Source organism: Helicoverpa armigera, chromosome 8, assembly GCF_030705265.1.
Source record: "Helicoverpa armigera isolate CAAS_96S chromosome 8, ASM3070526v1, whole genome shotgun sequence".
Lineage (NCBI taxonomy): Eukaryota > Metazoa > Arthropoda > Insecta > Lepidoptera > Noctuidae > Helicoverpa > Helicoverpa armigera.
In genome coordinates this window covers 11,296,719-11,310,615 of record NC_087127.1, presented here as the reverse complement: position 1 = coordinate 11,310,615, position 13,897 = coordinate 11,296,719, and the positions used below count along the sequence as shown (strand labels likewise).

Sequence of the window (13,897 nt, the reverse complement as noted above, 5' to 3'; positions counted from 1 at the left end):
TTTAAACTAAAATTACTCCTAAAACAACAAAATATGTACCAACTATAGTGTAAGAGTGGCTACAACACTGAAGGGTCAACAAACAATTTAAAACATTGTTATTCCCGACTGGAAAACTGTCCGTTTTATTTGCACGCAATGTATTTATCGCACCTGCACCAGAAATTAATGAATTATAAATATTCGAATGTCGAATTAATGGGTTTATTGGTTTAATCTTGTAAAAACGTTTGACCTTTTATTTTTTGTAAGAGGGAAAATAATTTGTACATCTTGCCTTTTGTAGTTGTCTTGGGCTGGAGTCATAGTGCTTTTACATGCAGAATGAGGTGGTTAATAATTATGATAGATACGCATGATAGTAAAAAATAATATACATACGGTTTTAACGACTCGCGATTTTTGCGGTTCGACAGTTAAAATTATAATTACCTCGTCTTTATAAACAAATAGCTGTTTTCCCGCGGTTTCACCTGCGTTCCGTGTGAACTACTGCGCGTACCGGGATAAAATATAGCCTATGGCACTCAGGAACATTGTAGCTATCAGTGAAAGAACTTTGAAAATCCGACCAGCGGTTCCAAAGATTAACCCCTACATACTAACTTAAAAATACCTCTTTATAATATTTTAGACCTATTTCAAGCGACATGCTTCTATACCTATTTCTTTCAACATTTATCCTGACAAAATCTATCTCCTATAGACATCTACAAGCCGATCTTTTTTAACATTTCCATAGACAAGACGTATGAAAACTTATTTTGTCTTTTTCAGGAGGGCGAGCGACTGAGAATATGAACGCGACACATCTGCCCGGGTTCAATGACACCAGCCGTAAGTTATTTCTCATATTATCCTTGTATAGCGATGATTTGACAGAAAACCTTTTGAGGTAGAAAATTATTAGATGGTACAACGAACTTGCTTTCTGTAATTATGAATTATGAAAGATATGTGAAATTACGAATTAATTTACTTAATTAGCAAAATACTTTTGTCTCACCACAAATTATGTAGATGAAGAACTGATATCAAAGTTCAATAAAATATAATACTACTTTACTGAAAAAATCTGCACTTTTCGAATATCAAAAAGACATGAGACAATCACGCAAAGCCCACTCTCAACCGTTTCCTATATATTTTGCTGGGAAGAAGAAGTGGCGCAACGAACTCCCCAGCAAACACTATGTGTAAGATTCTATGTGTAAGATTTTAAGAAACTTTATTAATGTCATTGGCAACTACGAACTGTGGTCATCACCTGCCACTTACAATACATGAACCTCAGTCCCTTACAAACTTGAATAAAAATGTCATGTGTCTGTCGTTTCTATAGGTTTAAAGTTATAAAAGTCAAGCGGGAACCGCAAACTGTAGCGGTGAACAGCTGTCACGAACAACACATGGACATCCGTAGTGACCACACGTTCTTGTGGACTTATTTATTTATATTACATACTTTTATTTGTAAAGTTATCCTCGTTGTTACAAAGTAAGTTATGGTTCCATGACCAAATCTACACTTTTTGAAGATTTTGTTTGTATGTTTGTTTGAACTTCGAGTCCAATACGAAAAAATGTTTAGTGTAATTATCTAGCCCGTTTATCGATGGAGGTGTTAGTGGGAGCTTCTTCCCACCCCAGAGAATAACGCACAATGGAATTCACAATAATATTTATTTAGGTATTTAGGAGAAAATTATAAAAACATTTTTTTTATGAAAGCACAATGACAATGACACAACACAGACAACCACTTTTTATATTATTCTTTTTAACTACTCCAAATTCAAATTGTTTAATAGGCCAGTAGGCCGACAAGTAGTAATAATTGAAACTTTAACACGCCCCCTCAATTTTACTATACTAGCCCCAAGCCTGAAGTACACTTATAGTGTTTAATCGCGGGTAAAGCTTTAGTTAATACATCGGCTAACATCAAATCTGTCGGCAGATGCTTCAACTCTACAACATCACCCTTCAATACATCCCTAATAAAATGATACCTTATATCTATATGTTTGCTACGGGCATGGTAGCCGGTATCGTTTGCAATATATATCGCCCCCTGGTTGTCAGCATACATTGTAGTTTTTGATAAGTTTAACAGACCTATTTCTTTCAACAAACTACTGAGGTAAAGAGCCTCTTTCATACCTTCGCTAAGACTTATATACTCAGCCTCGGTTGAGGATGTAGCCACTGATCTTTGCTTTTGCGATCGCCATGAAATTGTAGCTCCTCCTAATATAAAAGCGTAACCAGAGTATGATTTCCGATCAATTAATGAGTTACCCCAATCAGCGTCTGAGTAACCCGTTAACGACTTTCCTGTTTTTCTAAATGTTAATCGGTAGTCAATAGTCTTCTTTAGATATCGAAGAACTCGTTTAGCGGAAATCCAATGAGTATGATTTGGACAAGTTGCAAATTGAGCTAACTTTGAAACTGTATTAGCAATGTCAGGCCTTGTGGCAACACTCAAATACATCAATGTTCCTATGAGTTCGCGATATGGCCACAGTTCCCTTTCCTTGTATTCTTCGTGACGCTTTGGAGCTGCAAAATTTAGTCCCACCTCAAAAGGCGTCGATACGGTTTTGCAGTCCGTCATTCCAAACTTCTTTAATGTGTCTTGGATATATTTACGCTGTGATAGACTTATTATTACACCGTCTTCCTTCACTATCTCTATACCCAAACAATATTTGGCTGGTCCAAAATCCTTTAACTCAAAATCATCAGCTAATTTCTTCTTAAATTCTTGTATCAAAGTAAGATCATCAGCAACTAGGATTTGGGCGGATGCTGTTGTGATTGCGTATGTAGCACGCAGTCACAACAGCATCCGCCCAAAATCCTACGGACAAACCAGAAGATAATAACATGCATCTAGCCATTTCAAGTAAAGTTCTGTTCATTCGTTCACTGACTCCGTTCATTTGAGGTGATCGCGAAATACTCAACCTTCTTTGAATGCCTTCTTGATTTAAAAATTCATCAAATTCACGACTACAGTATTCACCGCCGTTGTCAGAAAATTGGAGAAAACGTATGCATCTAAAGGTCCCGTAAGAAAGGCAAGTCTGTTAAAGAAGTTAACGTTGAGCCGCATGAAGGAAGGAGATGACGTACAGAGTCATCTGAATAATTTCTTCGAAGCTGCGAATATGTTAAGTGATATGGGCGTAGAAATACACGAAGACTTGATGTCTATCTTATTACTGTATAGCTTGCCAGAGAGTTACGAAAATTTTAGATGTTCTATGGAGAGCAGAGACGAACTACCAAACATAGAGGTACTAAAGATTAAGATCTTGGAGAAGGCAAATAGCTCGACTTGTACTGAAATGAAAAGTATTAAAGGAGCCATGTTTGCGAAGAATAAAGGATTTAAAAAGAACTCGAACCGTAAAGAACAAAATACAAAGCGTAAATTTATGTACAAATGTTATAAGTGTCATGAAGTTGGACATAAATATTCAGAATGTAAAATGAATCAAAAGAATGATGACGCGAGATGTGCAACAGAATACAACAAGGAGGACAGTATTTTTGATATTCTTTTAAATTGTACAAACTTTTCTAATAATTTACAAATTAAAAAGAATGACTGGATCCTTGATAGTGGCTGTACATCGCATTTATGTAACGATTTATATAAATTTACAGATAATTTTTGTATTTTACAGGATAAACTGAACTTAGCATCAAATCTGTCGACGGATGTAAAGGGCAAAGGTGACGTAAGGTTGTCAGCATCAGGCAGGAGGCTTATTTTGAAGAATACCCTGTATGTACCAGATCTTCGTAGTAATTTATTATCTGTAGCGAGGATTGCAGACAATGGGTATGAAGTTCAATTTCATAAAGATAGGGCCTGTATTAATTCGTCAAACGGTAATACTGTAATGACAGCCGAACGTGTAGGAAATCTTTACGTTTTTAAGAGATTGGATGAACAAGCATATTTTATTGCTGATCCAATCGACATAGTAGAGTGGCATAGTCGCATAGGTCACTTAAATGGTAAAGATCTCTTAAAGTTGTTGAACCATTGCGGATATAATACTAAGGAAACTAAGGAGGCAGATTTACGTAAAATATCGAATTGTGATGTTTGTGCTAAGGGAAAAATGAGTTCGTTACCTTTTTCGAGATCGGGTGGTCCATGTAATGAATTATTACGTATTGTTCATTCCGATATAGTAGGTCCTTTAAAAACACAGTCAATTGGCGGAGCGAAATATTTTGTAACTTTTATTGACGACAGTACCCGTTGGTGTGAAGTATATTTACTCGGAAAGAAAAGTGCAGTGTTTAGCGCATTTAAGCTATACAAAAGTCATGCTGAAAGACTCACAGGAAAGAAAATTAAATTCCTTCAATCTGACAACGGTGGTGAATACTGCAGTCGTGAATTTGATGAATTTTTAAATCAAGAAGGCATTCAAAGAAGGCTGAGTATTTCGCGATCACCTCAAATGAACGGAGTCAGTGAACGAATGAACAGAACTTTACTTGAAATGGCTAGATGCATGTTATTATCCTCTGGTTTGTCCGTAGGATTTTGGGCGGATGCTGTTGTGACTGCGTGCTACATACGCAATCGTTGTCCAACGAGTAGTCTAAATGGTGGTATTCCATTTGAAAAATGGACTGGAACTAAAGTCGACTTATCCAACATAAGAAGTTTTGGAGCAAAAGCCTATATTTTAGACAAGACACCAACGAAAGACAAATTCGATGCTCGTGCTAAGGAGGGAGTTTTTGTCGGGTATCCGAGATGTACGAAAGGATACCGAATTTGGATACCAGGTGAACATAAAGTCGTTGAAGCTCGTGATGTTAAATTTGTTCCCAAAGAGGAACCAAAACAGTTTCATCAGAAGGTTGAACTGGAAGTTGAAGATACACATTCAAATGCGAAAAGTCCAGTTACTACTGAATTCTATACTTATTTACCTGCCACGCATGAGACATTGACAGGCGCTGGTGATCAATCCAATGAAAGAATTCATACGGATGTTGTACGTTGTGCCCCTGAGATTGATTGTCACGGCAATGGAGATAGTTGTCCTGGTGATATATATTCAGAGGTCGAGCCAGCTAATGAGGGAAATAATACGCAGTGGAAGCGCAGTGGAAGCGTGCTGGGCCCATAACCTGTTAGTGGGAGCTTCTTCCCACCCCAGAGAATAACGCACAATGGAATTCACAATAATATTTATTTAGGTATTTAGGAGAAAATTATAAAAACATTTTTTTTATGAAAGCACAATGACAATGACACAACACAGACAACCACTTTTTATATTATTCTTTTTAACTACTCCAAATTCAAATTGTTTAATAGGCCAGTAGGCCGACAAGTAGTAATAATTGAAACTTTAACAGGAGGTTATAGGCTACGTTATATCCGGATGCACGGAATAGTTCCTAATAGATGCGGGTGAAATCGCTGACGAATACTGGTCATAATTTTAATTAATTAAAAATCTTTCGTAGCTTACAATTAACACAACACCAGCTTAAACATAGCTTACTAATGCAACCTTCAAGAAAAGAACACACTCTGTCCAAATACAATAGAAATATATATAGAAGTACTCTAAATAAATGCACCATTCGAGTATAATAAACTTGAAAAACAAAAAAAAACAGTACCTATTACAAAGTCTCTATCAGTCACAACGCCTGGACATCGTTTGTAACCACACGTTCAAGTGGACTGTCCCAACATATTTATTGAAACAAACGTGTATTTTTGAACCGTAATTACAACGGTTTGTAGTGGTTTGCTCAATATTTTCGAGGGCATTGTAATTTTGTTGGATAAATTCAATTGTTTGTTTGATATTCAATTGTCATTTTATGGCTCAAAATCCACCAAAACGGGGTGTAAAAATTCCGAAACTCTCTAAGTTTTATAGTAACACTAGCTTCCGCCCGCGAATTCGTCCGCGTGGAATAGTTACTTTGGGCTAACGCTGACTTTGACTTGTGACTTAGTTTATGTGTATAGGAGAGTAAGTACTGGGTCTTAAAATCTAACCGTTTACGCAGCGCACGCAGCGAAAGCTAATATATAGCCTATAGCCTTCCTCGATAAATGGGCTATCTAACACTGAAAGAATTTTTCAAATCGGACCAGTAGTTCCTGAGATTATCGCGTTCAAGCAAACAAACAAACAAACTCTTCAGCTTCATATTATTATAAAGTATAGATAATTTCGAATTACATAGTGAGAAGTTTGCTATTTTTGAAAATACTATCATAATACAAATAAAATTCCAGAATACAATTCCTTTAATTGCAAGTCACAAAAACATATTCGACCAGAAACACCAAAAACGTCATAAATAAAGATAACAATTCGGAATTTAAAGCTGTAATCTGAATATTTCGAAAAGTTTCCACCGTTTTAAAGACCCAATTACGCTTGTGTGGCTATTAATAGGTCTTGTGGTCTTGGGTATGAATAAATCAGCCGGCCGCATCCCGTGGGTGAGACGTGAAGAGGATTATATCATAAAGTTCGTTTATGTCCTGTCCTTTTTAAAGCCTTTTGGTACGCAAATCGGACTTTAATTGGCCCGGTAAGGACGAATGGGGGATTTTAATTTGGAGTTGTCTGCTTTTGTTTGGTTATTTCTGTCTGAGAAATAAAAGACAGATATGATGACACAACCTTACGGTTGGTGATTGTATATCAATCTTATAGCCACAAAATCATAAAATATACAGAGGTCGGTTTTTTTGTCGGAAAAAAAGTACTTACATCGCTGCATTTTTCCATCTAACATACGCTGCCATAAGCTCCGTTTACACTAAAAAAGGTTCCTCCCATTCCCCACATTTCTGTCGGCCCCGTAAAAAGAAGGCGGTCTGCAATCTTGTTATTTGCCTTGCCCTCATGTCAGCGCCCACTCGCCAACATAAAGACCAATGATTCAAACAAAAGCACACCCAAAAAACAACCTTCTTCTTAATAGCAATAAAAACGAAATCACAAATTCAACCTGCTATCGCGACCAGCCAGCATTCAACAAAAAAGTTTGCCGAATCTTGAGCAAACAAAAAAAAAGGTTCTTTCAAGAATTTTCGTCGAAAAAATAAATTTCTGTTTTCTCCCGCAAAAATCCTTGACCTGCCTGTAACATTATAACAATTGAACAAGATAGCGAACTTCCACAAGTTTTTAATTCAACAAATTCTTTTATGAATCATTTACAACAGTCGGTCTTGGGGGCGCAACTTTTAATTTTTACATTTCCTAACGGAATTTTCGGATTTCGGCATTCCTTTGGGAAGTCCGTGATCCGGATCCGAAAGGAAAACTTCTTTGTTTTTTAGAAAGGTGTAAGTAACTCCGTGGCCTTTGTGTAAGTTTCGCAAATTCGCGAAAGAATTAGGAGTTTTGTCGTTCTTCGAAACTTATTGTAATTTTTTTATTGTGATTGTCTAGTCAAGTCCCTGGTTTTAATCAAACTTTGCTCCTCGTGGAACTGATTTTCTCCTGACAAAAACCTCCTATTTAACTCAATATGACCGGCTTAAAAACCAAGGGACACTTTTTTTTGCCTCCCTCCAGAAATCGCGAGTTTTACCTACGGCAACCAATCGTAAAGGCTTTCAAAGAAAGATTTTCAAATTCTTACCAGAAAAGGTGACTTTACTCGTACCCATTATCTCTAATCTGTAAAATATGGTGTACTTACATAAAAGTTAAGTTTTTTTTTAACAGCTCTCAAAATATCCTAATCTATATAAAATACTTTCCCATGAACCTTAATCGCGACTCCATGATACTTTTTGCACGGTAATCGTGAATTATGGGCATCCTATATCAAGCACTAAAAAGCGCTTCGATAACGCCATATTGGGGTCAGTCTTTCAACCGCGAAAATTCTTTTATGTTCTATTTTCAAAAAAAGAAAAAGGAATTCTTTCTCCAAAAAATATTTCAAACCTCTTTGGAACGAACTTTTAGAAAAGGAACTCCTTGAATTTATTGCTTGTTGTTTCTTTTTTCGAATTAATTACGATTTATTATGGTAATGTGAGCGGGAAAAACCATAGATAATGTGAAATGAGTTTCTTATCTTTATGTTACCTATTATGGTGTTTAATGGCTTCGTTGCAGGAAGAGTTTTACTTGTTCGTTTTCACTTTAAGTCGTTAATTCCTGCTGCTACCAAGCGCCATCTGGCGGCTCAATTTTCTTCAATATCTGCTTTGGTTTGGTTCTCATATTTCAAAATATCTTATTTGAGCTCCGTTTTATTAGCTCTCATAACTTACTGGAGTTTGCAGAGCAATTATGGCGAAATCAGATCGATTTAAGGATAGTTAATCTGTGGGTATGAAAATGTTGGCAAATGTGTTAAAGATAAGATGAATAAATCTTACTATTTTTATAAATGCGAAAATATCTTTGTAGGTCTATTTCTATGTATGTCTTTGAGCAATTAGGGCAACCCATTTAAATGTTAAGCCGGTTTTTATCCGGTTGGTAAAAGAGAAAGTTAGGTTAATTACATTATGAATGCTTTGATAGCCGGGACCTAGAGCTTACAGAAACAAGGTCATTGGTGTCCAAGAAATACCAAACACATACAAACTCACAAAAGTTGCATTAATACTTGCCTGACCTGAAATCTTACCCACACTCATACCTTAGAGGTTGGTTCTTTACCCACTAGGCCACCACGACACCATTCAAATTCTCTCACCACACCTTAAAACATTCCGCACTTACTGAAGTATTTCTATATGAATTCCGGAGCGTAATTGCCGCTTAATTAAATGAGGAAAAATATAATTAAAAAGTGAATCGGATGGAATGCGCGCGCCGGTGCTGCGTTTTACCCAAGCACACTGAAGACTAAACAGTCGGCCAACAGTTGACACGATGGTTGCCATCTTTTCTTTGAAGAAAATCTTTTATTCATTGAAAGGTTTTAGTCGGTCTGATACCGGCCAAATACCATATTGTCATTGAACATCTTTAGCAGTCGTTACGGGTAGTAAGACGCCAGTATGTCTGACAACCAGTCTAACCTAGGGGTACTGGGTCACCCGGGTAACTGGGTTGAGAAAGTCAAACACTGGTATTTAACTGCATCTAGTTGGACTGAAAGCCGACTCCAACATACGTAGAAGGGAAAACGTTTGGGAGATGATGTTAAAAATTATACCGGCTAAATACTTGATCTTTGTGATATGCGTGCTACCATTCCTTCATACTGATCTATGAGCCCAAACATACTATCGGCTGACTAAAAGTTTGCAGTGTGCTGTGTACTCTTATAGTGAGACACCCCTACTTTTTTTAATGCAAGCAGATTAGAGCTGTGACCTTATTAAAAGTTGAGCGGATTTTTGTTCTGAATAGAGCTGTGACGTTAAATGGTTTTTTTTCTTTTGTACGTGTGTGATTTTTTTAAAAAGATTTATGTGCTAGGATTATTGTAATGGAATCAGTGTCAAAGTGTGATTTCAGCATAAAAATGTTAAAGCTTTATCATAGATTCATATCTAATTAGAAACGAAGAGAATAGTTGCTTGTCTATTGATAAAACAGAAAAAAAAACATTATGTACTTATGTCATGACAACGTTAAGTTCTACCTGCATTAACAATTATTACAGTAAATTGTTCCGAGTAATACATTAACTCAAATTACTTTCTCTTTACGATTTCTTGAGTGGCTTGCAGTAATAAGCTCAGCTTTATACAATTTCTACAAATTACAAAAATGGGTTGGCTGCAGAATGAAGGGACAGAAATAATTTTCAACGCATGTAGATGCTGACCTGTTTCGATTATCGTTATATTAGTTGCAGTTGATCATGCTTTCCTAGGGAACTATTTCATGTACACGGATAAAAACAGACCTCCTCCTTATTCTATATCTCCTTTCTCAGGGTCTAGACATCAGACATTTACAATCAGTTCAGCGGTTTCGAAGTAAAAGCTACACAGATAGGCGGACACACAGAATACAGACAGACATTATATACTCTTGTATTTATAACATTAATAGGAGAACACATCAAACAATATTTCTGCAAACAAAACAATTAAACAAACCCATATTTACCGTCTAAACTATAAACAAACATGCATACCATGTGTTTTTTTTTGTACTTTTTATTATTATATGTATGTCTTGTGTTGTGTCAATAATTATTTTTTTCTTTCTTTCTTCTTTCTACCCTACCAACTCAAATACCCTACAAAATCACAACCCCTAACAATCTAGTACAACAACAGAAAAAAAAATCCCGCAACTATTTAGTATTCTTCTACCCAGCCTGTATTATTCACTTCTAGTGAAGATGACGCATCTTGCATCTAAATGCACCGCATCAGTATGCAGGGATGCTAGCCGCGCATACTTGCCAGAAGTTTCCTAATTAAATATTGGCAGTGAGATAATTGAGTTCTAGTAATGATAGGGTTTTTAGTTTTAATTTTGAGGATTTTTTTCAGTTAACGTAAGGTTTCTTAAACAACTGTTGGGTTTGAAAATTGAACGTAAAAAATCATAATTAAGTTGTATGTTGTCGGTCATTTTGGGTCGAGTAGTCAAACGTTCGGTTTTATCTATTTTAGAATGATAACCAGAACTTAAAAACTTGACCCAGACATACTTTCGTAGGTTCTGGAATGCGTTTTTATCGACTTCACACTTATATGCATGTTTGTTTGAAATATTTAATACTTCTTTTTCTAAATCAATTTCAGCCTTTTAATAGCCTTTTAGTAGTGTTTTCACGTAACTTTAGAGTGCATTTTAATTTTCGCTATATATTTTCTAGGTCAACTAACTAACGATCTATATTTTGGTATTTTTCAAAGGCTGAAAAAGTCACATGAAAGCAAAAAACAAATAACAAACCCTCCTACTGCATGAGTGGTTATTCAAACAATAAATCTAACTCCAATACATTTAACTTTTGGCGGCCATATTTTATTCTATTCGTTCATTAATCTAATAATCCTCTATGCAGTAACAAAATGAATTAAAAAGAATAATAAATGAACTCTTTTGACGGGAGATCTAGTCTATGTTTTTTTTTTCATTTAATTATAGTATCTTAAATCTCGGCTTTTCATTTGAAGGAATTTATCTTTTGAAGATTAATTACTTTTTTCATTGTATTTTAATTAATTAACTGTTGGTGTCTTATCTGTCACTGGTTTTTGTCAATAGTGTCACTTTAATCTTTCACTGTTTATGCAATTACTTAAATAACTGGATTTTGCACGTGACTTCGTCTGCATTCAGAGAGAACTAAGTACATTTCGAACTCGGTTAAAAACTACATAGCTTAATAACGAATATCCTCATATTGTAGCCTTATCAATGAAAAATTAATAATGAAAGAAATATTTTTGTGACATTGATCCATCTATATCTATATCTTCTATTACATATAATAAATCTGTAAAAAAAGTGTGTCTGTACATTGAATAAATTAAAAAAATAAAAATTGGGTGGGGTTTAGAAACACTAATGGAACCCAAATCCAAAAAAAAAATTCTGTCTGTTTGTCTGTATGTCTGCATGTCTGTATGTCTGTATGTCTGTATGTCTGTTTGTTTGTACACGCTAATCTTCCGAACTACTGAACGGATTTCAATGATTTTTTCTTTGTTGTATTTGTATTAAGCCTGGTCAACATATAGGCTATAATTTATCTTCAAAACTTGAAGACCTGATGCGGAACACGAACAGACCAACAAAACTATAAGAGATGCAAAAATGGTGCCATGGAAAAAATTGTTTCATATGATGAGCATTTTCAGCTGAGATAATAAATTTTAAGGTCTGGAACACCTGATGAGGAACCCCAAGAGCCCAGCTTCTCTGTACCATATACAGGTGTGACGTTTTAGCAAAAGTTGTTCAATTTGATAAGCACTTTCTATTGACTTATACAAATTGAAGATCTAAAACACCTGATGTGGAACTCCAGGGGCCCAGCTAGACTATAGCATATAGAGGTATGACGTTTTAGCAAAAGTTGTTCAATCTGATAAGCACTCTCTGTTGACTTATAAAAATTGAAGATGTAAAACACCTGATGTGGAACCCTAGGAGCCCAGCTAGACTATAGCATATAAAGATATGACGTTTTAGCAAAAGTGGTTCAACCTGATAAGCACTCTCTATTGACGAAAAAACATCGAAGATCTGGAACACCTGATGTGGAACTTCAAGAGCAATACTACACTGTCTTGAAATGTATAGAAATGAAATAGGTACCTATGGTGAATCAAAAAAGTAATTAGTCCTTCTTTTAGATAACCCTAAAATAATGGACACGTATTTTTTCTTTTCTCCTTCTCACAAACAAATAATAACGAAGATTAACACGCTTGAATTTTGTGTTAAGTCACTGCTTAGTACAAATTTTACATACCTAGACGTTGCGTCACGAGCCCCCACTCTCCGAATTTGTTGCGTTATATCTCATTATTATTTTGTATGTCTCTTCCAGACCTTTCCAGACTTTTATACACTATAGGAACTTTTACTAACTATGGATGAAAACTACTTGGGCTATTGTGATGGGATGCTAATGGACTAGGAATGGGGAAACTACGCAAATTATGGCACCTGCCGATGACAATGTATAAGATACATGTAAAAATGGCAGGTGGAGACTCGCCAGCTCATTTACTGGACCCCCGGGAATCAGTCACTGAATAGCAACAAGAGAGCAACAGGGACATGAGCGGCTGAAGTGTGAGGATACCTAGGCGGATTTTAAACGCAGATTACGCGCTCCCTGTGGGTCACTTACCACGAGGCACCTATCCTCCGAGCAGGGCTACTAACCCTGCTGTAGCGACTACACTTTGGACGGCCAAGCCAAGCCAGAGGCGTGAGACCTACCCCCGTCATGGTTCACTCCGACCGGCCGGAGATTGGGGACAGTAGGTATACTCTCCCTGGAGAACTCAGTATATACATATAGCCCCGCGGGGTCGCTACTCCCCGTCATCAGCCTGAGATGTCCTGCGGTGCTTATATCTCATTATTATTGTTGTTATTATCTCAAGAGCCTTTGTCCCAATTATTTTAGGGTTGACTTCCAGTCACGATGCAACTGAGTACCAGTGTTTTACAAGGAGCAGTCGCTCCGAATTCAATATCAGACGATTCAGATCTTTGATTTTGCTGACCCCGTAGTCGCTGGCATAAGGGACAGGATCCGCGTACGAAGTCGCGGGCAGAAGCTAGTTATAAATATAACAAAACAAATTATTAACAAAAACATGATTGGGTATGATTCAATGTTGACTATGGCCATATAGACGTGATCTTGAAAAAATACACTGAAAAAAATACTACTTTTAGACTTACGTAACTTAAATGCAGAAAGGCTTATAAAAATTATGAAAACTGGAATAAAACCCACGCTCCCACAAAAACCTGATGTAAAAACTGACAAGTAAGTACCACAATTAAATTTACCCCTATCCAAAGCCGAAATTTTTCAAAGGCCATCCAAACGAGATTAAACAGAAAAACAAACTAATAATCTCGTATCGTAACAAAATCCATGTAAAATCTGGCAAAACTTTCTCCTCTGTAAGCTGCCTAACTTCATAGTCCGGCCAATTTAAAATTTCACCGGTGAGCCCGAACACAAAGTTGCCGAAACTACTATTTTCTTTAGCAGTATTATCGGAATATTTCGAGATATTTTCATAATGCTTATTGGATTTTGGAAACTTTGCTCAAGTGCCACCGTTTCCTCGAAGCCGATCGGTTGGGTAAATATCTTTCGAAGTAATTCAAGTTTCTGATACTTATGATTTGTGTAGCTGATTTGAAAAGGAAAGAGCTAAGTATTATACATCTGACTGTTG

The 13,897-nt window shown here is 36.3% G+C and overlaps 1 protein-coding gene across 1 annotated transcript in view; it reads left to right on the top strand.

Annotated features, from left to right (window-relative positions):
• LOC110374913 (5-hydroxytryptamine receptor) overlaps positions 1-13,897 on the top strand; it is a 104,383-nt gene that overhangs the window by 77,456 nt on the left and 13,030 nt on the right. The window contains exon 2 of the mRNA XM_064035733.1: positions 778-837. Within this exon, the coding sequence (XP_063891803.1) occupies positions 798-837 (40 nt within the window). The 5' untranslated portion in view covers positions 778-797. The remainder of the gene's footprint in view (positions 1-777; positions 838-13,897) is intronic.